The 26,496-nt window shown below is 38.5% G+C and overlaps 1 protein-coding gene across 1 annotated transcript in view; it reads left to right on the forward strand.

Moving 5' to 3' along the window:
- Nucleotides 1-1,217: 1,217 nt before the first annotated feature.
- The window catches only part of spon1b (spondin 1b), a 105,698-nt gene continuing 80,419 nt past the window's right edge, over nucleotides 1,218-26,496 (forward strand). The window contains exons 1-5 of the mRNA XM_026946492.3: nucleotides 1,218-1,724; nucleotides 2,460-2,566; nucleotides 14,957-15,090; nucleotides 25,856-25,929; nucleotides 26,139-26,255. Coding sequence (XP_026802293.2) covers nucleotides 1,517-1,724; nucleotides 2,460-2,566; nucleotides 14,957-15,090; nucleotides 25,856-25,929; nucleotides 26,139-26,255 — 640 coding nt within the window. The 5' untranslated portion in view covers nucleotides 1,218-1,516. The remainder of the gene's footprint in view (nucleotides 1,725-2,459; nucleotides 2,567-14,956; nucleotides 15,091-25,855; nucleotides 25,930-26,138; nucleotides 26,256-26,496) is intronic.

Here is a 26,496-nt window from a genome sequence, read left to right on the forward strand (position 1 = left end):
CTGTAAAAGCTTTCCTGCCTGTTTCCATGTCCTGCAGCTCGAGACTGTTTAGGCTCCTCTGCGCGCGACAGGCGGGCGATTCCCGAACGAATCGATTCTGTTTGAACGACTCCCAAAATGAGTCAGTGAATCGATTCACAAAGCACCAATAACAAAACACTTGTTTACATTTATGATATGTTTACAGATGATTTCAGGATTGCAGTGTCATTTAGCACTTGTAACTTTACATTTTTTAAAGTTACACATTGAAGCAATGAAAATATGCATCTAACCAATCAAAAAAATAAAAAAACGTTTTAACCCATCTCGGACAACAATCTCATATTAATAAGTTTTCTGTACTGAAAAGGGCTGCATGGTGCTTTAACAGGATTGATGGGATTTTTAAGCATATAATTAGCAAATATTCAAAATATGGATAGCTAGCATCAATGCTAATGAACATTACAGACATTCTAATGATTTACTTTTATTTTTAATTAATTGGATAACTGTGTTATACTTTCAAAGTGACCTCGTCAGTCAATATCACAATATCATTAAAAAAAAAAAAACAATGAAAAAGAATGTGAGAACTTATTTTCTTCTTCTCATGATCTTCAGGAAATTCAAATGGTCCAACTTCCTGTTGAACATGTGACTTGTGGAAATATTCCAAATATTTTCTAGGGGTGAATGAGTTCAGGTAACAGGGATGAGGGAATGAACGCAAATGTACATTTTTCATAAAATATAATGGACGACTCGTGGAAAAGGGGGTTAAAGTCACACATTAAAGCAGAAATAATACGATTTTCTGAAGCATTATTAATAGTAATAATTATATTTCAAGGTAAAGTGCAGCTATCCTGTATACACTGTGATGTAGAGGATTTATTAATGTTTTAATTGAAACATGGATATTGGATAATGAACAAAATGGCTTCTAAATATAAATAGTGCAATAAATAGTGAATAGGGTGCAGTTTCTTTGCTGGAGCACGAGCTGGAGTGAGCAATTTGGAAAAACAAACAAAATAAAACAAAAAAAAAGCAAAAAACAAACAAAAACAAACAAAACAAACAAAAAAACAAAACAAAAAACAAAACAAAACGAAACCGACCATTGTTTATTTCTGAACCATTCCGTGTGGTGAATCAAATGAATCAAAACTCGAGATTCGATTCAGCCACATGGGTTTGTTCGAAAGAATCGGATCAGTAAAGTGAATCACAGTAGTAATGCCCGCCGCTGATCCTCTCTTCAGCACATCGCAGTTTGGTGTGTGGAAGACACTGCTGCTTCCCTCTTTTTCTGTTTCTGTGAACGTTGGATAAAGTGAAATATTTGACTCGCAAGCCGATCTGAATCCTCTCTGGGACTCATTGAGCCCGCGCTTGCAATCTGTGAAGCTCGGAATGGATTTTGAGTCATTTAGAAAAGTGGTTTAATAAGTGGTCAGGGTTTGGATCCTTCTTGTTTTCTCACACTCACTTTCTTCATTCACTGGTTTGCACCAGTGATCATCCAGGCATGGGCATGCATGCAGGTACAGGTACGGCGTTTTTCCTCTACCTTGTGCTGAATTTCTTCAGCATTCATGCTCTTTCCAGAGAGAGCTCGAGCTTCTGCAGGAGCCTCCGCAGCTCGAGCCGGGGCGCGCGCAGAGAAGGGCACAACGAGTACCGACTCCGGGTGGAAGGAGATCCCGAAACATATCAGCCTGGCAGCACTTACAGAGGTAGGAGAGAACAGAGTAAATAATGTACAGATATTCCAGGATGCATTTATTTACTGCATTTATTTTATTGCATTTCCTGACATTAATCTGAGTTTAAGTTTGCACAGCGCGCATGCTGCCCGAATTGGACTGTCTCCAAAAATACCAAAACTCTCCTCTACACTGTCCAACAGACTGGGTTTGTTAAGAAGACTGAATGTCTTGTGTAGGTTTTTTCCTCGTGCTGCATTTCTTTTGCAACATGCATTGCCTATATGCATTGCTTTTTGCAACATGCATTGGATTCCCTGAAAAAAAAAATACATGCATGCATTTTTCTAATACAGGAGAAACAACTGTAGCATCAGATATATAATGCATTAGGATGGAGTACACTGAGTTGCACACATAAATTTTACCCAGGTGAATCATGACAGCAATTAAAGGTAATAGTGGTGTAAATGGCCCGTATTATGCACCAGATCCCTCATTGGAGGTTTTGTGTGGAGCGTGTCTGCTCTTGCATTTGCTTTCAGGTGGTTCAGCTTCACAAAGGGGCTAAAAAAAAATAAAACAACAACAACAATAAAAAAAAGAGCGTACAAAGACTTCTGAGACACTTGAACTTGCATTGACTGCTTTGGCAGTTTGCAACTTGCCCTGACACACACCTCAGAGATCTGACCCTCTGTTTGGCTAAATGCTGCTGTGTCTTGACCTATTTCTCTCTCTGTCTTTTCATATCTGCCCCTCCAGTGAGTTTACACGCCTCCAGTCCGTCTTATTTCCGAGGTTTCACTCTGATTGCTCTGAAGGAAGGAAGAGAAGGAAGCAGCCACGATGATTATGCTGGCAATTTCGAGGTGAGCGGAGTATTCCCCTGGCCTCTTTTTACCGCCCCTGACCCGTGAAAAGCCAGCATGACATTTTTCACAAAGTGATGTTTTTCACTTCACTAGAAGTGAGGACGTTTTGGCTTGATGGTGACATTCTCAAAAATGTGTGTTTCATCATTCTGCACCATTATCTGTAAATCCAGATCAAAACGAAACAAGTTTTGTGCAATCGTTTTGAATTTCAAAGCTCAACCCACAGCTCTTACTCTCTTTATAAGCGGCATTGTTTGGAATGGCTGGAGTTTTGTGACTTACCGGGAGTCTGTTGGGTTCCGACACGAGTTCACACCTCTGCGAGTTTAAAAAGCAGGACAAATGGGCTGGTCAGGGCTAATTGAACGCAAATGAAGCAATTGGAAAGATCTGAAAGGAAGAAAAGGTCACACGGATGTGAAATGATCCGAAAACAATTATAACTGCAGGTTAGCTCTGTGCAGCACGAAAAATGAATTACTGTGAATGAAAGCACAAAAAAGCAGAGGAAGAGTGGCTAGGGATATGATTTTGATCACTCGCCTTGCTACACAGATTCACAGATGCATATTTATGCTCCTGAAGATCTGGGGCGTGTCCCAAATGCTAGTGCTAGAGAAAAGAGCCTGTAGAAGAATTTGTTTTAACAGGTTATGCTTACACACACTCAGAAACACAGACCTTATCACTGTTGTGTCTTTTGCACCTTCGATATATATCATTCTCAAGATCTTTTCCAACATCTTTAGCTCATCCTGCTGACATTAATTTTTCAATTGTTCCACTTTTCCTCACTGAACTGTCACTGCACTGTTTAAAATGCTTTAGCATATTTGTGAGATTAGGTTTGCACTAATTACTCAGGTACTACTGTAAACAGATATATTCTTAGGTATATCAGTATTAGGTATATAGTTCTGTTTAATTTTATTGCTCATAATTATTTTTAAATATTCTTATATTTATACTTTTGTTGTCTTGTATGCTGCTGTAACCCATTTTCCACCAGAGATCAACAGAGTTGTACTGTACATTAAGGTCTTTGATTATGTGTAAATATGTACATTAAATCAGTTCACAAATTCACTTTCCCAGGGGAAAGATACATTCATTTATTCATTCTTCTTCAGAAAGCACCTTTATCCTGGTCAGGGTTGTGGTGGATCCAAAGTCTAGCCCAGGGAACACTGGGCGTGAGGCGGGAATACACCCTGGATGGATTGCAGGGCATCATGCCCACACAATCACACACTCGTTCACACTTAGGGGTGATTTAGTCTAGCCAGTCTACTGATCTTTGTGGGAGATGGAAGGATACCGGAGAACCTGAGGTAGCTTAGGATCGACCTGGGGACTCGCAACACTACACACTATGCCACCGTGCCACCTTGGAAGATACATAATAAAGATAAAAAAGTTGTATGCTTAAGCGTAAAGGTCCAGTGACAAGGAATGTTGAAGTTTCGCTCCTTTTTTTCTGAGAATGAAAGAATTGTTTGGGCTAGTGAACAAATGTGTGACCGAGCCAGGTCATTCGAAAAGAGCACATCATAATTTAGCAGATAGATAGATAGATAGATAGATAGTTACAGAAGTGGTAAAAGACTAACTTTCACAGATAAACATCTGTCCTAGTCGGTGCTAGAACCAATAACCTTCCTAAGAACCCATGAAGAACTCTTTGAGTTCTTTGAGAAGAACCAATAACCATCCTAAGAACCCTTTGAGAAGAGGTGTTTAAGATGAAGTTTCACAGTATTAAAGATGACGTTCAGTCGCACTGCATTATGGGAATCTCTTGGCCAACAATACTACACTGTAAGAACACTTATAAATAAAGTCTATCAAGACATCATGTCAGAACTGGTCTCATGAGCCAGACCTCTAGCTTCTGCTAGAGAGTCTAATGTTGTGTCACAAAATTTGTTTTCCTGTTGGAAACACCAAACAGAAGTAATCTTGAGATCTAATCAGTGTATAACCTTTAAGATTCTGAAGCTTGTGGCTAGAAAAGTGCACAGAAATCATCAGATTTTCCCTGAGAAATGGGCAGAGCATCTGAGGCTGAATCTATGTCAAAATGAATTCTATGCTTTCTAACTTTGGCATATTTGAAAAACAAAACAAAACAAAACTGAGAACATGAACCAGCCATGAATTGCAAGTCAGAGTTGAACTCTGTTGCTAGTCTAATCTAAGAATGTGGAATCTTAAGTAATGGTGTCATGCAAACATGCTCTGGTAGTTGACCTGATTTTTATACTATGATATTTATGAGAAACCGGGCCCTAAATGTCCCAGTACTGAATGATGAAATGTGTTAGCTTCCTTCCTGATTTCGGCTTCTTCTGTGTCTCGTCTCCTGGAATGTGTCTCATTCACGGTGCAAGCGTGCCTTCTGGAGATAGCATTTCAGTGCAAACAGTGCCTCATCTCAGCAGATGGCTTTCTCAAGCAGAGCTTAAGAAGCTACAGATGTTAGATATTTACATGAGACACATGGTTGATGGTGAGAAAGTGGGACATTGTTTAGAAACTTTGTGAGAGTTGATGTCTAGTCTTTCTATGATTGGGTTTATTCCGGAGACAAAAATAGATGAATGTTAGTGTATTGTTAAGAACATTTTTGGGAAGCACTTGAAACAAACTTTTGTTTCAGCATTTGTGGTTTTGTTCATTTTTGCAGTTTGCCCTCAGACAAATGGCACACAATAACTGAGATGATGACACACTTTCTGCTGTTACACCAACATTTAATTGATTGTATACGCAAAATTGGTGCATTTAGACTTTATGCAAAATATTTTTTGCTAAAATCAACATGTCGGTATGCAAAATCCTGAGTGTTCCCCTCTGATATGAGATATACAATAACATATGCTGTATATCTTATGCATATGTTATTGCATTATTGTTAAGGCAAGCTTTAAACTGCTTCTTGCTATGTAGTAAACTATCTGCTAATACACATCTGTGAACTGTGAAACTCTGACACACAGGAGAATAAAGTGGTTTCTCACACATGAATGACTTTTTCTATGCTATTGAAGTGTGTTTTTCTGCATAAAAGGATCCCAACAGAGCAGTTAGGTAGTCTTTAAAAGCTTCAGAGTGCAGTGGAAATGGGTTGGTTCAATGTATCTTAATAGCAAGCTCAAGATGACATGAGACAGCAATCCTAGTTTTTTTTTCTTTTTAAGCTGATTTGCACATCTTGGTGGTGCCATGGCATGGCTGTTCTTAACAAATGTCACAGACATTTAGCATACATAATAGACATATTTGGTGGCTATGAATATGAGGTGCTTGAATATTAAGGGGCTAGGCAATTAGCTGAGTGCACTGTCATGTAGCTTGAGCTTTCGTTCATAATAACTTACACTTGCTCATGGTGTACTTTATAACCATTAGCATCTTAGGTCATTTTCACACTTGTTAAACACTTCTTTTTGGATTTCTTTGCCTCATTTTGTCCCTAATTTGGTCTTGGCCGATTCCTACCCACGAGCCAGCTCTCCCCTTTCATACAACAGCTAGCACCCGGGGAAGGTGAAGGCAAACATGCTAAATCTGAGACATGTGAAGCCAACCAACCGCATCTTTTCGAACTGCTGCTCTTGCTGTGTCACAGGAAAACAATATCCGCCCTCTTCCGCTTAAATGAGCTCACAGACGCTCACGGTTGGCTAGTGCCGCTGTGATTGACAAGAGAGAGAGAGTGTGCCCCTCCCAATCAGAGAGCACAGCCAATATTTGCTTTCTTGGACTCCCGGCCATGGATGGCTGTGGCATTGCTAGGATTTGAACTTGCGATCTCGAACGCTTTTCTGTGTTTTCTTCCACACTCAGAGCCAGCTGCCCTGAGAGTTCGGGATGTTTGGTGAAGTGTGCGGGGTGCTTCTGAGCCTGCGAGTGGTCCAGACAAACCCTGGTCCTCTTTAAAATTATGTTCTGGGGTTTGCTTAAAGTGAACCGTGGTGCGGTCTGCATCAACCGTGGTTGCTCTGCAATCTTCAGAGCCACATGTCGAGTACCATGATTTGGTCAACTTGTCACATTCCTTCGTGTTTCAAGTTTTACAGGAAAGGGTTGTCATAATCAGCAGAGAACATGGGAGAACATCTCAGTGATATAAAGCACTCAAATGGCCACAACTCATAGAAACTATTTGCTAATAAGTGAGAACATCATGAAAAAATGTAACGATCCGGGAACAGTAATATACCTAAAACTGACAGAAGCATTGTTTCACTGAGAAGTCCTTTTAATCATCCTCCTAATTTTGTTATTTTGTGTTTTAAATGGCTCCAATACCTCGTTTTGTTACCTCGTTCGGAGTGAGCACTTCCTGGAGTGCCTTGAATGCTTGAAAACTCATTTCCCACGGAATATGACGTTCCCCAATTTATAAAATTTTTTAAGTCCTATAGTTTATTTGCTACAAACTAATTCAAAATCCATTGTAATTACCCCAAATATGATTTGATTAGGAAGCCATTTTAGAGAAAGAAACAGCAAAATAAAGCTAAACTCCCTATTAAAATCTGGGACAGGAGCGTCATGCCATGCGAGCAGAATTGCATTTGCAAAATCCTGAATTTAGGCTTTTGTGTCTCAGCAAACTGTAAAATGTAAGTGATCACCCAAATCCTGTTTATTTTCTAAACCTCTTTACTTTTGCACTGGAACCACAAGGCTAATGTTGGTAACAAGTAAGGAAAGCATAAAGCTACCATTTTAGCATCATGAGACGCCACTAGCCCCATAACCAGCCTTCCTGTCGACAGGATGTCATCCCCATTGACTTTAAGAACATCACTTCTGAGGTGTTTAGGGTAGAGAGTATGCAGTTTGATCCCTGTGAAACTAGAGACATCAGGCTAATTAGTGAGCCTTTGTTTCCTTCTGATATCCTACGATCACATAAAAAAATAAGGATAGTCTGTTCTGCTGTTTGGTGCATTTCTTGAGTATTTTTTTTTTTATCTTTGTGAGTGATGTACAAAATGACAGTTTAGATACATTTTGCTTTTGGCAGGTTTCATGATAGCCTATAAGAGCTTTGAGAATCTGGGCCACATATCTTGGCTTGTTAGCATCGATGATCTGTAATTCTGAGGAACTAAACTCCCTTGAGTTCAGAGTTCCTGAAATAGTTTCTGTTTTGTTTTTTGCAGCACACTGCAGGAACCCTGATCTTTTTTTTTTTTTTAGGAACTCACAAACATTTTTAGGAAAATTTTAATGGACTTTTTGTAGAATTCATGAAATTTCTACAAAATTTCAGGGAAACTTTTTTCAGGAACTTTTTCAGGTCTAAAAACTGATTTTTTTTTTTTTTTTTTGTAGGTGGAACACAGTGAATCGTAGTTTTTCTGACTGACAGGAGTTTGGTTCTGTTGGTTCTTGATTCTGGTTGGTTCTGTTCTAATATAATCTGTCTGCATTTAATACACAAGGCACAAGGCTACGGTTTCTGATTAAACAGGTTAGCATGAATATGTATAACATATACACCTGAATAGGTAAAAACACACTTAGTGACATATAAGAAAATAATCAATAATGGGTAGGTGTGATGTTTCCTGCCGTGAAGTGTAGTTACTGTTATCACCCTGGAGTTGATTATTTTCCTCTAACAGCACGTCCTGAAGTGTTTTATTCCTTTTATACTGAAGTAATTTTCATTTTTTACTAATTAAAGTATAAAAAACATATCCGTTTACAGTTACTTTGTTGGAGAACGTTCACAAAACAGGTTAGTTCCTGTTATCACTTACGTTATAGCAGCTATAAACAGTCACTCCCTCACCACACCTTTTTTCTCCGTCGTGAAGTAAATAAGATGAAAAAAATGCAGTTTGACGTGTTACTGAGAAACTGGAAAGTGCAAACTCCTCTGTCCTGATGAAGAGTTTGTCTTATAAGTTGTTACTATTGAAACGATGAAGTTATGCAGTGAGAGCATTAAAATAAACCTGTGATTTTACTTACAGTCGGCACTACTGCCAGAGCTGCTGTTAGAAAACAGGAATCAACACCTTCTGACCTCAAAGAATAGACACACTTCTGGCGAAGTTGTTAATGTGCTTAGCATATGCTTTATTATTTTTAGTGACCTCAGGCTCATCCAGCGTGATAACAGTTTCTAAGAGATAGATGTTCTGTTAAAGCGCACTGTTTTTGTGGAACTGAATGGTGACACATTCACACTTTGTAACTACTGGCCAGCTTTAAGAGATCATGACATTGTGTTCTGCTTCTTCTTCTTCCAAATGTGTGGCTTCACAAAAGAACCGCAAATTGCAAAACTGTATTCACCCAAAACCCCAGAGAGACAATTTCTCTGCTTGACCTCATCCTGAGCTGTTTGTAGAACAAGTCTGTTTACCGTGCTTTGCTTAAAAATGTCAAAATACAGCGCTTATCAGCTCTAAAACGTACACAAGCATGAAGTCTATGTTTAATTACTCTTAAATAAATTGCCTACTGTTTTTTTTTTTAGTGTGACCATTGAGGCTAAAGCAATAAACTAAACATCTTGCCATTAATTTATTCCATTTGTTTTAAGCAGTAAGAACTCAGTGCCTTTTTCGAAAGCCGAAGCTTCTGCCAGTCCCTCTAGGAGACATGTGTGTTTACTTTGGTCACGGCATCTCCGCGAGTGTTTGCGTGCATGCTGAGAGAGGAGCGAGAGCCAAGCGCGGTCACATGGCCATGCCAAGAGCCACAATTAAAACAAACACACTTCCCTCCTCCTGTTCCCCTGCGAGTGCCGTTATGACAGCTACTTAGAGTCCTGCTTTTTTTTTTTTTTTTTTTTCCCAGGAAACGGATCGCAGCTCTGCCACTCCATGTTGTGAGATTTAAAACAGACAGACAAATCCTGCAGCAGGATTAAAATAAAAAAATAAAAAGCAGGATAACATTGCTGAGGATGCTTCAGACACATCACGAGAGGAGGGAGGATAACAGAGGGGCTACGAAGCACTGCTTAGGGAGTGTCTGTAAAATACATTACTAAATATCCCACTTTTCCCCAAAACTAACTTTTCCACAAAATAACTTTCTTTCATTTATTATAGAATATAAATATCAGAAGTCGAATCATCATTTTTGTTGGATTTGCTTGTAAAAGTTGCTTGTGAAAGGATCTGCCAAAACATGCTTTTCCACAAACCTTTTCAGGAACCCAGAAACGTTTTTCAGGAACTCATGGCACATTAATAGGATATAAATAATGGAACTCGGATCATCACTTTTATTGGATTTGCTTGTAACAGTTGCTTGTAAAGGTTACTACCAAAATGTGCTTTTTCACGAACCTTTTTTTTTTAGGGAGCCCAGGATTTTTTCAGGATCCAAGAAACTTTTTCAGGAACTCAAGGCACATTTCACCTGAATATTGACCCATACCTGATTCTGATCTGAGCAAATAACCAGTGTTTGCATTGGATTTGCTTTTAATTAATATGAAAATGTGTGGATAGAAATGAGTAAAAAGGTGCACTTAAAGACAAATAAAAGTAGTCATCTTTCCTCCACAGGAATTTTTTTAGGAACTTCAGTCTCCAGTCTTTCACTTAATAAGAGATCTTATTTGGGCCAAAAAGAAGTAAATATAAAAGATGTCAAATGTCTCAAAAATGTCAGATGTAATTGCAGAACTTTTCCAATGAAAACAGCTTTAATGTTTAAAAGACAGTAAATATAAAAAAGTAAGAGAAAGTATTATAACTGGAGAATCGGACAAATTAATAAAAAAAAAAAACCCAAAACAACAACAACAGTGTCTCTGTTATAGGGGAGGGGGCATTTATAAATTTTTACTGACATGGTTTGTGTCCGCTTGCCTACTTAGAGAGAAGTGTTATTGTCAAAGCAATGTTGAAACTTTTCTATCCTGGTGGGCGTGGTCTCTTCCAGGAAGACTCCGCCCCCATCCTCAGGGCACGACGGCTCACTAAATGAGTCTAAAAATGATGTAAATCATCGGTTTGGCCTTCTCACTGGCTAGATCTCAACACAACTGAACACTTCTAGGAGATTTTGAAGTGTTGTGTTAGACAGCGCTCTCTATCACCATCATGTTTTGTGAAAAAATCATGAATTTCTGAAAGCTTCTGATGTCAAGAGAAAGTTCTTGTGTTTTAGAAGAAAGATCCCGAGTTCCTGAAAAAGTTCCTGAGTTTACTGAAAATATTTTCTGAGGTTCAGACAAAGTTCTTGAATTCTCAAAAAAGAGACTAGTTGCTTAAAAGGTTACTGAGTTCATGAAAAAAGTGTCTGAGGTCCACAAAAGTTCTTGACTTCTAGAAATAAATCACTGAGTTGCTTAAATGTCCATGTGTTCCTGTAAAAGTTCCTGAGTTCCTGAAAAATATCCTGAGTGCTTAAAAATCATTTCTGAGGTTCAGAGATATTTCCTTAGTTTTAGTAATAGTCCATGATTTGATTTAAAAGTTCCTGAGTTCATGAAAACGGTAATGAGTTTTGAGGACCAGAGAAAGTTCTAAAAAAAAAAAAAAAAAGTCCCTGAGTTACTTAAAAGTTCTTGAGTTTCTGAAAAATGTTTGAGTTCCAGATAAATTTCCTAAGTTCCTGAAGAAGTTTCTAATTTCAAGGGAAAAGGTTTCAGAATAGTCCAGCCAGTGACCTGAAAAAAAAAGCTCATAAGAAAGTTCTTAAAAAGGTTCCTGAAAAGGTTCTAGCAGTGAAAATGTGCTTTTAGTTGCCATATTTTTTAAGTGTCGCATAATGTTGCATAATGGTCACAGTTCCATTAGTGTGCTGCAAAAGCAAAACAGGAAGTAATTCAGGAACTGTGAGGCCCTCGTTCAGAAGAGTTCATCCAAAGTCTCCACACCCTCGATGTAAACGTGACGATTCAGTGGCCCGGATTCTCAAGTCACTGTGCTTTAAAGATGTGTTGTGTAACCAAATGGTACTGTTAGGTTTCTAAGCCTGAACAGATAAAGCCTGAAGTGCTTGGTTTGTCTCTTTTCTCAGTCTGTGGGAAGCAGCGAGGTTATTGTAAGGTCAGAGTATATGCTGGGCTTTCAGAGGGCACAGAGGTCAACAGCTGCTGTTTGCTCCTCATGTCTGGAGTGTGTAGAGGAATCAGCCATGACTGAGACTCTTGGGAAAACTAAACATGGCTGCACTTCCTCTCTCAGGGCAGCTAAGGGGAAAGTCGAAGTCTAAATCTTTTGTGTGTGACTTAAAGCAGGTCAATACAGTACAGCAGAAGATTTAATGAGCAGCGCTGTGTTCACATTAGCGAGTGATAAGTCACTCGTGTTGCTTGTAGATTGTTTCTTGTGGGCGTGGAGCGTACGCTACTGTTGTCTCTCGTCGGCGTGTACCGTCTGTCCAGCTCTGATGAGAAACAGTCATGGCCAAAATGTAGCCTACAGCACACAATTTACTACAGTGTACAATTTATTTGTCTTTAAAATATTCTAAAAATAATTTTAATCAAGTGAAAAAAGTGTGAAAAATCCATTGTTACGTGCCAGGCGTATTCATTTTAGATATTAGCAGCACAAGCTAACTGTATTAGCTACAAACACTCTCAGGAGACACCAAAGATCTTTGCTATTTTTTTAAAGCTTTATTTTACTCTGTAGTGTCTCTATACACATTTAATGAGAGGTTGTATATGACAGAATAAGATGAAAACACAGTTTGTATTGCTTTTTTAGAGTCAAGCAGTATATAGGAACTAAAAGCAGGTAGGAACTATGGTTGTGAGGGGGGAATAAGAAAACACCACACGCGCTAAACGATTGGTCTGAGGAATCAGTCGATCCAATTGTTTGGATTTGTCGCTTTACCATGTCATATCTAATTTGCAAAAAGTTGAGAAAATTTCACTTAGATAGAAAATACAAAATTAATGAACCCCCCTTTGCTGTTAAGTTAAAACTCAGCTTGTTATGTTCATGAAGACTTTCCTGTGGTGGAAAACCTACTGAATGTTACACACGCTGACACTGGAGACTCCTTCCGTAAAAGTTAAATAAACATCTCCTTTCAGAAAACTTTTCTTAAATAACATCATGTTTTTATTCATTTAGTATTAGTCTTAGAGTCTTAGTCTGATGTAGATCGTCCACCTTACAATAAGCACATTAATATAAAGTAATGATTTGTATTATAGCTGGCACTAAATGATTCAACACTTTCTGACTAATCAGATTCAAGAATTTAGCAGAACTGCAGCAAAAGAGGACCTTAATGTTAAATGTCACTGTAAATTTCCTTTTGTTTTCTGTTGCCGTAAAAAAATCTTAACGATCCAGATATTCCAGGTGTCACTTTCCACAAAACTGATTTTTATTGTGATTTCTGTTTCAGTCACAGTATTGGTTTCATTGACCTTCAAAAGCAATTCTTCTTTCCAAGTTATAAACATTTAAACGCTTCATAACTGTGCACATTTTGGCGACATTTCTGCAACAATGTGGAATTCTCAGATTAGCTTTTCTTTGCTTTAGCTGATTGAATTCCAGGCTTCAGACGTGTTAACAGCAAGGTGATAATGTACAGAAATGACTGTGGTGTTTATCAGTGTGGTGCGAATCAGAACCGAAAACACCTGATTGCATCTAATGGGCAGGTAGACGAAACACAAAAAAGCTAATTCGTCTGGGAATGAAGCCTTGCATTTCTGGGTTATTTTGAGGGATTATCTGAAGATGATTGCACACATTACCGTGCTGAAAACATGCCTCAAATATCAGAGAAATGACTAATACTCACCTTTTTCAGAAAATTATTTCTAATCACATATAAGCACTCACAATGATCTAATGTGTTTATTGAACAAAGTAATGGCAGTATTATTGCTTTTGTAATAATTTTCCAAAAGAGCTATTTATCTTGACTGCCAGTGCTCAGGTTTGTAATCTAGTGTCCATCCGGCTTTGGGTAATGTTTTTTTGTTTTGTAGTTTGAATATAATATACATTATAATGTACATAAGCACTGAGCATACAGTTTGTAGTAGGGTTGTGCAATATAACAATATAATATCGATATCATAAATACACTTTTCTGAGATACTGCAGTGTCACAGAATCTTTTTAAAAAAATTTTTATGTGTTTTTTTTGTAAAATTTATATTGAAAGCATCTGATTTCATGTAAAAACAGTGTTTATTATATTGCTGCAGATGCTTTCTGTGTCCCAGATGCTAATATAGTCACTGTGTTCTACTGAAGGACACTATGATCAAGTACGAACACCGACTTCAAGGTTTATATGATTTTTAAGGTCTTCAGTGAGCACACAGATTAGTTCCCTGTCACCATGAAGGATTTCTGTCATCTTAATCTTACAGAGATTCTGATATGCACCATGTTACTAGGTGGAGAGATACACATTTCTGGCAAATTTATAACCCAGTACTAGTATTATTATTTCAAATAAAGACTTGTATACGTCAGATATTTCAATGATGGGCAGTTGAGAAGCCGTAACATCTATAACATAAACATCTATGCAAAACTCACCTGCATACACACTCATTGACTCCCAGTGAAGCCGTGTGTCTGGGTGGGAAGAAGAAGAATATGAAGCCTGTATTTGTCACATATACATTACAGTACAGTGAAAGTAATTTCTTCGCATATCCTAGCTTGTTAGGAAGCTGGGGTCAGAGCGTGGGATCCCACAGAAGCCGTGCGTCAGTGGAGTTCTGTGGATGATGTATTGGTGGGTTCCAAAGGCGAATTTCCTGCAGGCTGTGCAGTCCACCGAAAACAGTTGCATTAAATGAACGAACAGCATGATATTGTGGAGAGATATTTGATATTTCACCAAGTGTGATGAATAACATAGACGCTTTGGTTAACATTTAATTGCCACGTTTTAATGAAATTGTAATGGACGCCGGGCTTCCCTATAGTCTTAAAGCAATCGCCTGTGGTGCAGGGTGACAGCATGTGCTTTTTTATTACCTGACCAATCAGATTGCAGCTTGGGAGCAATTAAGGAAATCCAACAAGGAAAAAGTCAGGTGAGAAAGATCTTGTTAGTGAGTGAGATTTACCGCAGGTGAAGTTGATGATATTTCAACACAACACAAAAGCCTTTTTCCTCGCCATAACTGGGCTAAATATTAAGAAATCAAGGAAATCTTATTGTTGTTGTTGATAAATCTAGACAGATAAAGGTAGCTAACTGGCCTGGGGTGGCATGATGGTGCAATGGGTAGCGTCGCTGCCTCATAGCTTCAGGATCAGTTTGATCCTGAGTCTTTTAATCTGGAGAACATTTCAGTTTTTAATCCTAGTGAATGCAGAAATTGTTTTATGGTGTATCAGACTAAACTTTGCATCTCTCACTTGCTCACAAGTAATTTATATCTCTGTCCCACAGATCATAGATAAAGAAGACTCTCAGTTCATGACCAACTGCCCACCTGCCGTCACAGAGAGCGTTCCCCGGAGACGCACGCGGATCCAGGTGTTCTGGACGGCGCCCCCTTCAGGCAGCGGCTGCGTGATACTCAAGTAAATGCTCAATTTCTTGCATTTTGGAGCTTTTAACTGTGATTGATAGACTCAAATCTGCAGGTTAGGAATTGACCTGACCACACCTCTACAGACTTGATAGCCTGATAGCTCTGTGGTTGACCATTTCTGCTCACTTGCAGCAGCTTTTAAACTGCAGCTTTTAAATTTGTGCTTCACGTAGACTGCATTTAATGAAATGAGCTTTAATTTCATGTGCACCATGAGCGCATTTTATGGTGTCCTGATGTGCAACCTTCAGATGTAACCCTCAGTACTGGCTGATGGAAGCTTGAAGGGAAGTACATGAGTATTAGATTAGGAAATTGTTGTCAGTATGTGTAATAAAACAGAAGATACCCACCAATGAATGCTCTAAATGTGCAGAATTGATGAAAGTAAATGCACAATTTAACTAATTACGTGCTCATTTTGGAAAGCAAACACAGTCGAGAGTGTATGAGAGAAATCCAGTAAAGACTCATTAGTCCCTTTTATCCTGCAATTAGTAATGCAGATTTTTCGATGTGTAAAATTAGCCAGAAACAAACGTGTCCCTACTTTCTGGGATTAAATGCGTAATAACTTTTTAAAAGGAGTGACATATAACAAAGTAGCCTTCAGATTTTTGTGGTTGTAATTTTTTTTTTTAATTGAGAAATTTTTAGATATTCAAGTCGCATTGCTCTAAGTCTCCATAACATACACAAATGATTAATATTTTTATAGAAACCTTGCTATTTTACTTGAATTTTTAGAGCATCTCATTGACATACCTCAAAGCTGTGTAGGAGATATTCTAGGAGTTGGGATAAAGGGAATCTGACAAAATTGTGTAGGGATACAGTTAGTGAATGTAGACGTACAAAATGACTGATCTGTTAAAATAAATAAAATGGTCAATAAGTGTAACAACATGCTGTGGAGGAAAATAATCAACGATGGTGTGGTGTGATGCAGCCTGATTTGAAGCAGAGTTAAGGTTATCACCTTAAAGTTGATTTTTTTTCTATGACAAAAGTTTTTATGCTTCTTAATAAGCCACAACAAATTTTCAATGTTTTAATGTTTTTTTGACACATCATACTTTTTTCTATTTATAGTCGCATTAATATTTACGTTATGGAACGTCCATGAAACAAGTTCCTTTCTGTCGTTACTCACGCTATAGCAGCTTCCATGTCTTGAAGTCGATCAGATGAAAAAATACAGCTTGTTATGTTACCGAGAAAACGCAAATCACCACGTCCTCCGTCCTGAAGACTTTCCCGTGTTACAAAGCGCTGACAGTGGAGACTCCTTTCGTAAATGTTATATAAATGTTTCCTTACAGAAAACGTCACCACAGTAATAATGATTCACATTTTAAAATCTGTTTATTAGACTTCCTGCATGTGAGCATCCACCATACAAGTCTAGAGCTCAGAGCTGCTGTGATAAAATAAATAAATAAATAAATAAAAAATCAACACCTTCTGACCAATCATAATCGATATGAACAGTGCTATGGTATAAATATCTATATTTCACTTCAGTGTCATAATTTTCTGCAATTCTACAGACCGCAAATACACTACCGTCTATAATAAAGTACTTAAAAAGCTATAACTTGCAGAACCCTGTGTTCCAGATGTCTGTTTTAACGCTTCTGCAGCTTCCTTCTGTACAATCCCTTCATCCTTTCACGCTCATATTCATTCATATAGCTGTCACATAGCAAGCCGTCAGATCAAACCTGAAGAAAAGACGTCTCTGCCAACAAAAATTCTGAGTGCCTGGATAACGAAGAATCTCATTATGCATGCATGTATACATTTTCACACCACCCTCTGTGTGTGTGTGTGTGTGTGTTTGTGTGTGTGTGTGTGTGTGTGTTGGGCTAAATACACGTCCCTCCCTCCTTTTTCTCTCAGTCTCACAGGCTCATACTTTTGACCGATTAGCAAGTAAGCCAGGTGAGTCAGGCCATAATGAGATATCTCACACACACACACGGACACACACACACACACACAGAAACACACACACACTCTCCAAAATCTCAGTAGGAAGCTGAAGAGCGTTGGTGATCCTGATTACAGCTTAGCACTTAGTAAGAGTGTGTGAGCGCACACTGATGCCTGGACAATGAAAATCCTCCATCATGGACATTTACATTATAAGAGCCTTGTCCTCATTTCCCTCCACACACAGCCTACACACCTTTCTCGTCTCGTTTTTCTTTTTTTCTTTTTTTTTTGAATACTTTTCTCTGTACTGAATATAATGAGCAGCCTTATCCTTGCTCAGCCTCAGCCAGGTCGCTGTCACATTTCTCTCCGAGTGTGAAATATTTCCCGTCTCGATATATCTCTCCCGTTTCTGTCCCAGCCCGTTGCCGTGTATGGTTTTATTCTGGATCCCGCTGAAACATCTGCTGTGGCACTCAGAAACATCTGCTGCACTAAGACTTCCGTCGCTCCAGTTTGGTGTGGTTCTGGGCGTCAAGCCAGTCGAAAGGCCATGAAACGTGCCTGGCAGCGCCGCGCAGCCATTAAATATAAGTCCAATTACTTTTGGGAGACAGCCAAGACTTCTCCAGAGTCAAGCTGTCAGTAATGGATGCATTTTACAGTAGCGGAGAGAGATGTGTTTTGGGAAGGTTTTTTTTTTATCGCTGCCGTTTGGACAGTGATAGATTTGACGTTGGGTGCCTTGAATCTTCCTTGCGATGTGTTTATGGAATTGTTTTATTCACACTGCCTTTGTATTTCATGGCTTAGTTTGTAGCAAACAGCTGCACGCAAAAGCAGCTGTGTGCAAATCTTTCATCATACGTGCCAAAAAAGAGGGGGTTAATTCATGCACAAGTGTGGCCACCAAAGTGAAATCCAGTACTCGTTAACTAAACTAGATGCAGACATCCAAAACAGATTATTTAAAAAATATAAAACGTGGCTTTAAATAGAAACCAAAGGTGCCAAAGACTACAGTATAGCCATAGGATTATTAATTTTTGAGACGCCTGCCTGGAAACTATGCTATTTGGAGATTTCGCCCAGGAGAAAAGCCAATTCACTGAAAGGGAAAGGATGCAGGATGTGAACGACACACATCTGTCTCTGATAGAGGTTAGTTTCATATTTTACCAAATTTATCTAGGTGAACTTTGACCTGTGAATTTATGAGAAGGCAGGACTCTTGGGTTGTTACATAATGAAGGAGCTGCTTAATTTTTTTTTTTTTTTTTTTTTGAACTGTTGGTTGGTGTACATTTGATAAAACGTTTTTTTTTTGGGGTAAAATTCAGGGTTTTTTCCTTCTGCCTGCTTGGATTTTCTTGTTAGGAATTGAGCGTATTTTCGTAACTGTGATTTGCGTATTTTCGTATTTTCAAAATCAATTAATCTTATCAGTTTTTCCCAAATAATAAATTAAAAAACAGATGATTTCAAATGATTTCTTACAGCATTTCAATCAACTAATACTATTACAGACCTCCTAACTAGGCTTAATTATACAAAAGGTCACTGACCGCAATATTACTTGATGACTTATTATATTTTATAAAAATTTTATTTGTGCGTGTTAAGAAAATTAAACAAGGTGAATGCTGTATTCTAATCAGTCCTATAACAGCACACTCCATGCTGTTTTATTCCTTAAGTAAATTCATTAATTAAGATAGCTTTGTTAATTGTGATGAAGTGAAGTGATGTAGTGCATGCCACAGCGTGATATACAGTCTAGAGCAACTAACTAATGAAGTTAATTATTTTTATTATCGAAAGTTATTGCTTTTCTTGATTACTTGTTGAAGTCTTAAAATTATCTGACTTTTTTGATGCTCGTGAAAAGAAATACAGATGGTTTTGTTAAAAATGTATTGTATAATGCTACTTATAAATGTTGCAAATTATTTTGAAATGAATTCCACAGCTTTCCATTGGATTGGAAGGGAATGTCTTTAGAATTTTTCCTGGTTTTCGGTCTGGTACGATATCACATTCAGTCACTTTGAAGTAGAAACTGTCTGAATGTTAAACAAGAGACAAACAGGAAGCTTCTGTGACTTTAATTTGAAACACAACCTGCACAGCATAAGGTGAACATGTGTGTGAAATTTGCCTGTGGTGATTATACTGGCAGTATGAAATATCTGTGATTTTTTTTATAGTGGATTCGAGGTGGAAATGTGTAAAACTGTGTAAAGCTCCTGGAAAGAGAAGGCATTCTCTTCTCCCTGGTTTAGTTCTGACTACAAAGTAATACGTTCATCTTCTCAAGGTCTGCAGGAGAATGCTACCGTAATTTTTTCTGAATTTGTGGAAAGTCTGATAGATGTACTGTAAGTCAAGGTGACTTTATTTGGTAAAATATCAGAGACCTTTCTGTGAAGCTTCATTAGTTCATGTCTAGTTGCCTTGAGCTACAACTACCAGATATTCAGTATGATTGAATGAAGAACTGAGATCCTTCTTAGCACCCACACCACATGCATCGTAGTTTCTGATTTGGAAAGAGAATAATTCTAATTCAAATCTCTTTAGAGTTGTCAGTGGTTGCCATGTATTTTCTCTCTATTTCTAACAGGAAAATGTAACCTGTAGGCCAAAACACTTGTACAGATGTGCACCATAAATTCATTAGCTAGCCCACCAGGCATCTGAAAATGACTAGACTGAATAGTATCTAATATATTATTACAGACTATGGGAAAAGAATGGTGTGAATGTATTTCATTGTGCTTGGAACAAAACGCCATTGGTGAATGATTCGGCAACAAGCTGCGGCTTTCTGTCTTTGCGTCTTGAATACACAAGTCTGGTTGAGTCAGGAGTGGAACTTGGTGTGGTCTTCTGATTTTGTAGCCCATCTGCATCAAGGTTTGACAGTTTGTGCTTTCTGAAATGCTTTTCTGCTCACCACGGTTGTAAAGAGTGGTTATTTGAGTTAAAATAGCCTTCCTGTCAGATCCAACAAATCTGGCTTTTGTCCTCTGACCTCTCTCATTGACAAGCCGTTTCTGCTTGCAGAACTGACGCTGACTGGATGTTTTTTGTTTTTCGCACCACTCTGTGTAAACGTAAGAGACTGTTGTGTCCCAGGAGATCAGCAGTTTCTGAAATACTTAATCCAGCTTGTCTGGCGCCAATAATCATGCCACAGTCAAAGTTACTGAGATTGCATTTTTCCTCCATTCTGATGTTTGACGTGAACATGAACTGAAGCATGATTGGTTTAATAAAATAAAATAAAAAATTATAAATCTCAGCAATTTGGCATGAATGATACAGTGAAATATTTAGTTATTTGCATTTGGAAACCTGTGCAAACCATTTTGTGTGTTGGTGTTTGGCTGAAATGTGTCTCACTTTGCATAATTGTTTTGTTGCTGTTGTTTGCTTGTTTTTTGTACAGGTGCATGAAAATATTAAAAATACTTTTTCGAGCATTGAAAGGTATTTCATTTTTAATTAATGACTTTATAATACATGGATTTCCAATTAGAAGGAACCTTGTATCATTTGAAAAGCATGAAAGCATTTAATAGTCGCCACTGTTTTTTTTTTTTCTTTCCTGCCTGCAGTGGGAAATATGCAGCCTTGATAGAATTGACTGTAATTTTAATAATTATCAAAGAAAAAAATCTGTAGTTTTCAGAATTATATATACTGCATAATAGAAAATGTCAAAATTTCACCATGCGAAGCGATTTACAGGTTGAAACACAAATTAAAAACCAAATATGCAAAGAGCTACAGTGACACCATAAAGTTACTCTAATGCATAAAGTATTAGCTAAAGCCACACAGAGAGTCCTTTGTAGTCTACTCATCAAATAGCTAATTCATCTCGCACCACATTTCTGCTAATGAGGCACACAAAACATTTTATAATTGAACACCCCACTTCATTCTTGACATTTGGAACATAATTGGAGAATGATGCTAAATGCAGATTAAATTATTGTGAAAGTCATGTGATTAACATTGAGCTTTCGAATTTGAAACCTAAAACAAATGAACACAATGTACACGGACCATTACACTGAAGAAAGTCTGACTATCAACTTTAAACCTGTTGAAAAAAAAAAAGAGAAAATCTGTAGGATCTCTGAGTTTTGGGGTTTGTGTCTGTTGTTTTACAGATGTGAGATCTGCTTGTGAGATTGAGGACAAAAGTACAATATTAGAGCCAGATGTGTAAGCTGAATCTAAACTCTATGGGAGATGAGATCTCCTCAAGCTGGGTTGGGTTTGTATGGAGCGCATGTATTTCTCTCGTACGTCAAACAAAAAGTCTTTTCAGCGTGTCAGATTTGACCCTCGGGCCCCTGTTTGGAGAAGCCTGCTGTAAGGTGTGATGTGCTGAGCAGGACAGTTTTAGTCTAATGTCCCCATAAATTTGCAGTTTCTGCAGCGAGGGACAGTGCTGATGAGGATATCTGCACCATACAAGTGAAATCACATGGGGGAATAAAAGGAGAAGAAGTTTAAAATAAATAGCCACCTTTATTAGGAAGGCGGTCACATCATTCAGCCTTAAGAAGTAACGGCGCATGCTGAATACTGAACATGGTGGAGTCAATACAGGAGAAAAGAAGGAGGTCAGATGTAGACTGGCTTGTGCGGCAATGCCACACAGACGGATTGAATCAGTTAGCATATGTGACAAGACCTGGGGAAATTGCTGCATTAAATTCAAATCCTATTATTTAAATATTAGGCTTATTATTAAAATGTCTACAATAATAGTTGGCCATTTATTGCATCCATACAGATTTGTGTTCCAAAATTTTCCCCCCACAGCACACATTTTTATTAAAATTATAATTAAAATCAAGCTAACATAATTTATAGGCTACTTGTTTTTGCATTACCATTCAATTCAAGTAACAAATCAAACTGGCTAATAACTCTAATAGTTGCGATTTTCACCAACAAATAAAAAAAGTAATAAAATAGTGGGAGGCAGTGTGTTTTGCAGCTGGTCTATGTAACTATAAATGGCTACAAAGTATGATGTGTCATACTTTAATAAATAAAATTCAGTAATTGTTGGAAAATTGCTGTGGTGTAAGAGGAAGTAAACACTTCAGGATGTGCAGTTATTGGAAAGTAATCAATTTTCATGTGGCAACCATAACTCCGCTTTGCATCAGGAACGGTGTTGTTGATTATTTTCCTAAAACAGCACACCAGCAAGTGTTTTGTTCTTTTGAAACTGCCATTGGCAACACCATGACCCGTTGCACTTTTACAGTCTGGTACCTCGGTGAACACGTCCATTTGGTTTACAGATGATTTCTATTAATTTTCATACAAGAAAAATTGTTTGTTTGTGAATGTTAAGCAAAGTTAAATCAAAATAAAAAATGAGCTTGCTCCAATGGTTGAGTGTATTTCTAGTATTTTTCAGCACAACCACTATCATTTCTGTGAGTTAAACCTCGGTTGAGGAGTGTGTGTGTATGTGTGTGTGTGTGGTGTGTGTGTGTGTGGCAGGTTAGTGTAGATGGACAGCTCTCCACAGTATCTGTGAGTTATATCAGTTGGCAGCTCCACTGGCACTCAGTAAGGCCGCATTAGCATTCGGTGGACATTGTGGAGGTGTGGCGAGGTGTGTGATCCCGCTCCGCTTTAAACTCCTGGGAGCTTCTGTTCAAGAGGATTGGGCAATTTTACAGGTTTCTTTTTAACTCAGGGCTGTCCAGCAGTCTGGAAGTGTCAGAATGCTCATATTTGAAGAAGCTCAGGGAAGGTGACCTTTGTTGTGGAAGTGGACTTTTCTATTCAACCCTTCTTTAGAACAGATGAAAAGTATGTTAAGGATATGTTTTCTTCTTTTTCTTTTCTGATGACAGCTAACAAATGGGTAGGGTGAAGGCTTGCGCATGCTTGCCCTGCATCTTTTCATACTGATACTCATGCTACATCACAGTACAGCTGAACACTCAGAAGAAAGCATTAACCACCTTCTTCCATAAACACCTGCTAAACAGGTACTGAGAGGCACAGAGGCCACACCTCCTAAACAGGTACTGACAGGTACATAGGCCACACCTCCTAAACAGGTACTAGCAGGTACAGAGGCCACACCTCCTAAACAGGTACTGACAGGTACAGAGGCCATACCTCCTAAACAGGTACTAGCAGGTACAGAGGCCACACCTCCTAAACAGATACTGACAGGTACAGAGGCCACACCTCCTAAACAGGTACTAGCAGGTACAGAGGCCACACCTCCTAAACAGGTACTGACAGGTACAGAGGCCACACCTCCTAAACAGGTACTAGCAGGTACAGAGGCCACACCTCCTAAACAGATACTGACAGGTACAGAGGCCACACCTCCTACACAGGCATTGACAGGCACAAAAGCCACGCCTCCTACATAGATACTGACAGGCACAAAGGGAATTCCTCATTCACTGAAGTTGACAGACACAGAGGCAACACCTCCTACAGAAGTACTCACAGGCACAGAAGCCACATCTACTACATAGGTACTGACAGGCACACAGGGAATGCCTCCTTCACTGAGATTGACAGGCACAGAGGCGACATCTCCTACACAGGTACTGACAGGCACAGAGGCCACGCCTCCTACACAGGTACTGACAGGCACAGAGGCCACTCCTCCTACACAGGTACTGGCAGGCACAGAGGGAATGCCTCCTTCACTGAAATTGACAGGCACAGAGGCAACACCTTCTACACAGGTACTGACAGATGCAGAGGCCATGCCTCCTACACTGAAACTGACAGATGCAGAGGCCATGCCTCCTACACAGGTACTGAGATGCAGAGGCCATGCCTCCTACACTGAGACTGACAGATGCAGAGGCCATGCCTCCTACACAGGTACTGACAGATGCAGAGGCCATGCCTCCTACACTGAGACTGACAGATGCAGAGGCCATGCCTCCTACACAGGTACTGACAGATGCAGAGGCCATGCCTCCTACACTGAGACTGACAGGAGAAGCCATAAAGCACAGTGCCAACGAAGAGTTAGTTGATGATGTTTCATTAAAATTTTTTTAAATGAGCATGTGGTAAATGGAGATTAGAGATACAGAGACATCTGGATCGGCTTGGTCCAGATTTCCTCCAAATCTGTTTTTTCTCTTTTTACCAATAAAAATAAGTCTGTGCAGCCGTATAATAAATTATGCTTCCAATGAACTAATTTCTAATTGCCAAGTTATTACACGGCTATTAATTAGTAATGAGGAACACTTAGTGATACTTAAGCAGCACATTCCTAAACCCCAGGGTGTACTTTACAAAATATATATTATAAACACCAAAAAGTAACTTGTTCAATAAGTATTGTTCAATAAGTCTTGTCTACTTGTATACATGTGAAAAATTAACACGTGAAACTAAATGAATAATGTGAAAAAACACATATGAAAATTAAAAACATATTCTACGTGTAAAAAGTTGACATGTAAACATAATTCTATAAAAAGCATGTGCCAATAAAAACACACATTTAATATTTGAAAACGAATGAACGATGTGTAAATATGACATAAAAATAAACGTGATGGACATTTATCTAGGCCATGCAAGGACTTCTTGAGTTATTTTAGCTCTGCGTTTACGGTTGTTATCTTGTTGAAACGTCTGTCTTCTCGTCAGATTCAGTTTCTTGGCTAATGTGATTAAATGCTTCGCTAATATGTCCTAGTTAATCGCTACATACATGTTTCCTTCGATGATGTGTAATGCCCCAGTACCATTTGCAGAGTAGAAGCCCCATATCATGATGCTCCCACCACCGCGCTTCACTGTGGGTATGGTGTTTTTGGGATTTTAGGCACAACCCTTCTTTCTGTAAACATGATGAGCTGAATTATTGCCAAAGAGTTCTATTATTGTTTTAGCTATTTCCAAAAGAGTTTTGATTTGTCTAACTGCATGTAGACGTGCAACTCTGTACCTTTTTTAGTAGGGGAGTTCTGTGTGAGGTGTAGAAACGAAGATGATTGCAGTGCAGTTCATTGCCTATTGTTCTCTCTGTATCTTCAGGAAGCTCCTTCACCTTCACCATGATGCCTGCTTGTTGCATGAAATCTTTCTAACCAGTGGCATTTTATAATGACACCTGGTGCAATTTGCATGAAAAAACCTTTTGCAGAATTTATATTTAGAACATGATTTGCTTTTTTATATAGTTGTCCGATTACTTCTTTCCCCTATCAATTTTTTTTAAAAAACATCTCTTTGTTCATGCTTATGAACACAAACATTTTTGTTCATATTTATAAGTACATAGTCTAAAGACATTATGTCTAAATTTGAAGTGGATATATGCACTGGAAATATATTAAATAATGAAAACAAAAGTGCCCGAATACTTATTTTCCCCTCACTGTAAATGAACCATGTGTCAATATCACATATGAAAGTAAAACATATTCACTACATGTAAAAAGTTAACTAAATGTGAAATGGTAGCATCTGAAAATAAATGAACTGTTGAAAAAAAAATCACATGAAAATTAAGAAAGCAATTGTGTAAATTTCACATGAGTCATGATTATTATTGTTATTATTATTATTATTACTTATGTGACTTTACTGTACAGGTTTAATAAGATGAGTCGGTTGTGACTTCTAGTTTTAATGTTGTTTGTTTAAACCTAGAAAAACTGTGTGAATGTTCTCGATACTTCAGCGAGAATCTGTTCTCACAACGGAGGCGTTTTGTCTCCGATAAAATGGAGTAATACGTGAAAGCAGTGTAACCTTTTTTAATTTTTTCTTCACAGGGCGAGCGTGGTACAGCGGAAGATAATATTCTTCCAGGATGAGGGCTCTCTCACCAGGAGGCTGTGCGAGAAAGGTAATTATAAAAGTGCACCTCAGCTATGCAACTAGAACCTTATAATTACATTTTTTCTTTGGACAATTCAGTGTAATTTTCTTGGCCCATTGTACTGTGTGTGTGCATCTTATGCAGACTGGTGCGGGGGTGTGTGTGCACATGTGCTTGGCTGTGTGAGACCTCGTGTCAGCCTGGTCTGAAACTAATCTACAGCTCTTGTTCTGCAGATCCTCTCAGAACCACAGAGAAGCCTCTGCAGGAGTGCTGCGCGTGTGGAACGGCCAAGTACCGGCTCACCTTCTACGGGAACTGGAGTGAGAAAGTGCATCCCAAAGATTATCCCCGTGAGTGTTTTATACACACTTGCAGCATGATTTTTCATTCATTTCGCACAATGTCACTGACGTCAACTAGTAGCATCTGCTTTCTAAGAACTATTTGGCTAAATAGATATATTAGAGTCCAGAAGTATACACACCCTTAGAACTAAATGAAGACTCACGGTGTATTAAGACTGTTTCTTAAAATAGTCAAATCGTGTATCTTAAGATATTAGTAATGAATAGATTCAAGGTTCAAAAATTT

The sequence above is a fragment of the Pangasianodon hypophthalmus genome, chromosome 7 (assembly GCF_027358585.1).
Source record: "Pangasianodon hypophthalmus isolate fPanHyp1 chromosome 7, fPanHyp1.pri, whole genome shotgun sequence".
Taxonomy (NCBI): Eukaryota; Metazoa; Chordata; class Actinopteri; order Siluriformes; family Pangasiidae; genus Pangasianodon; species Pangasianodon hypophthalmus.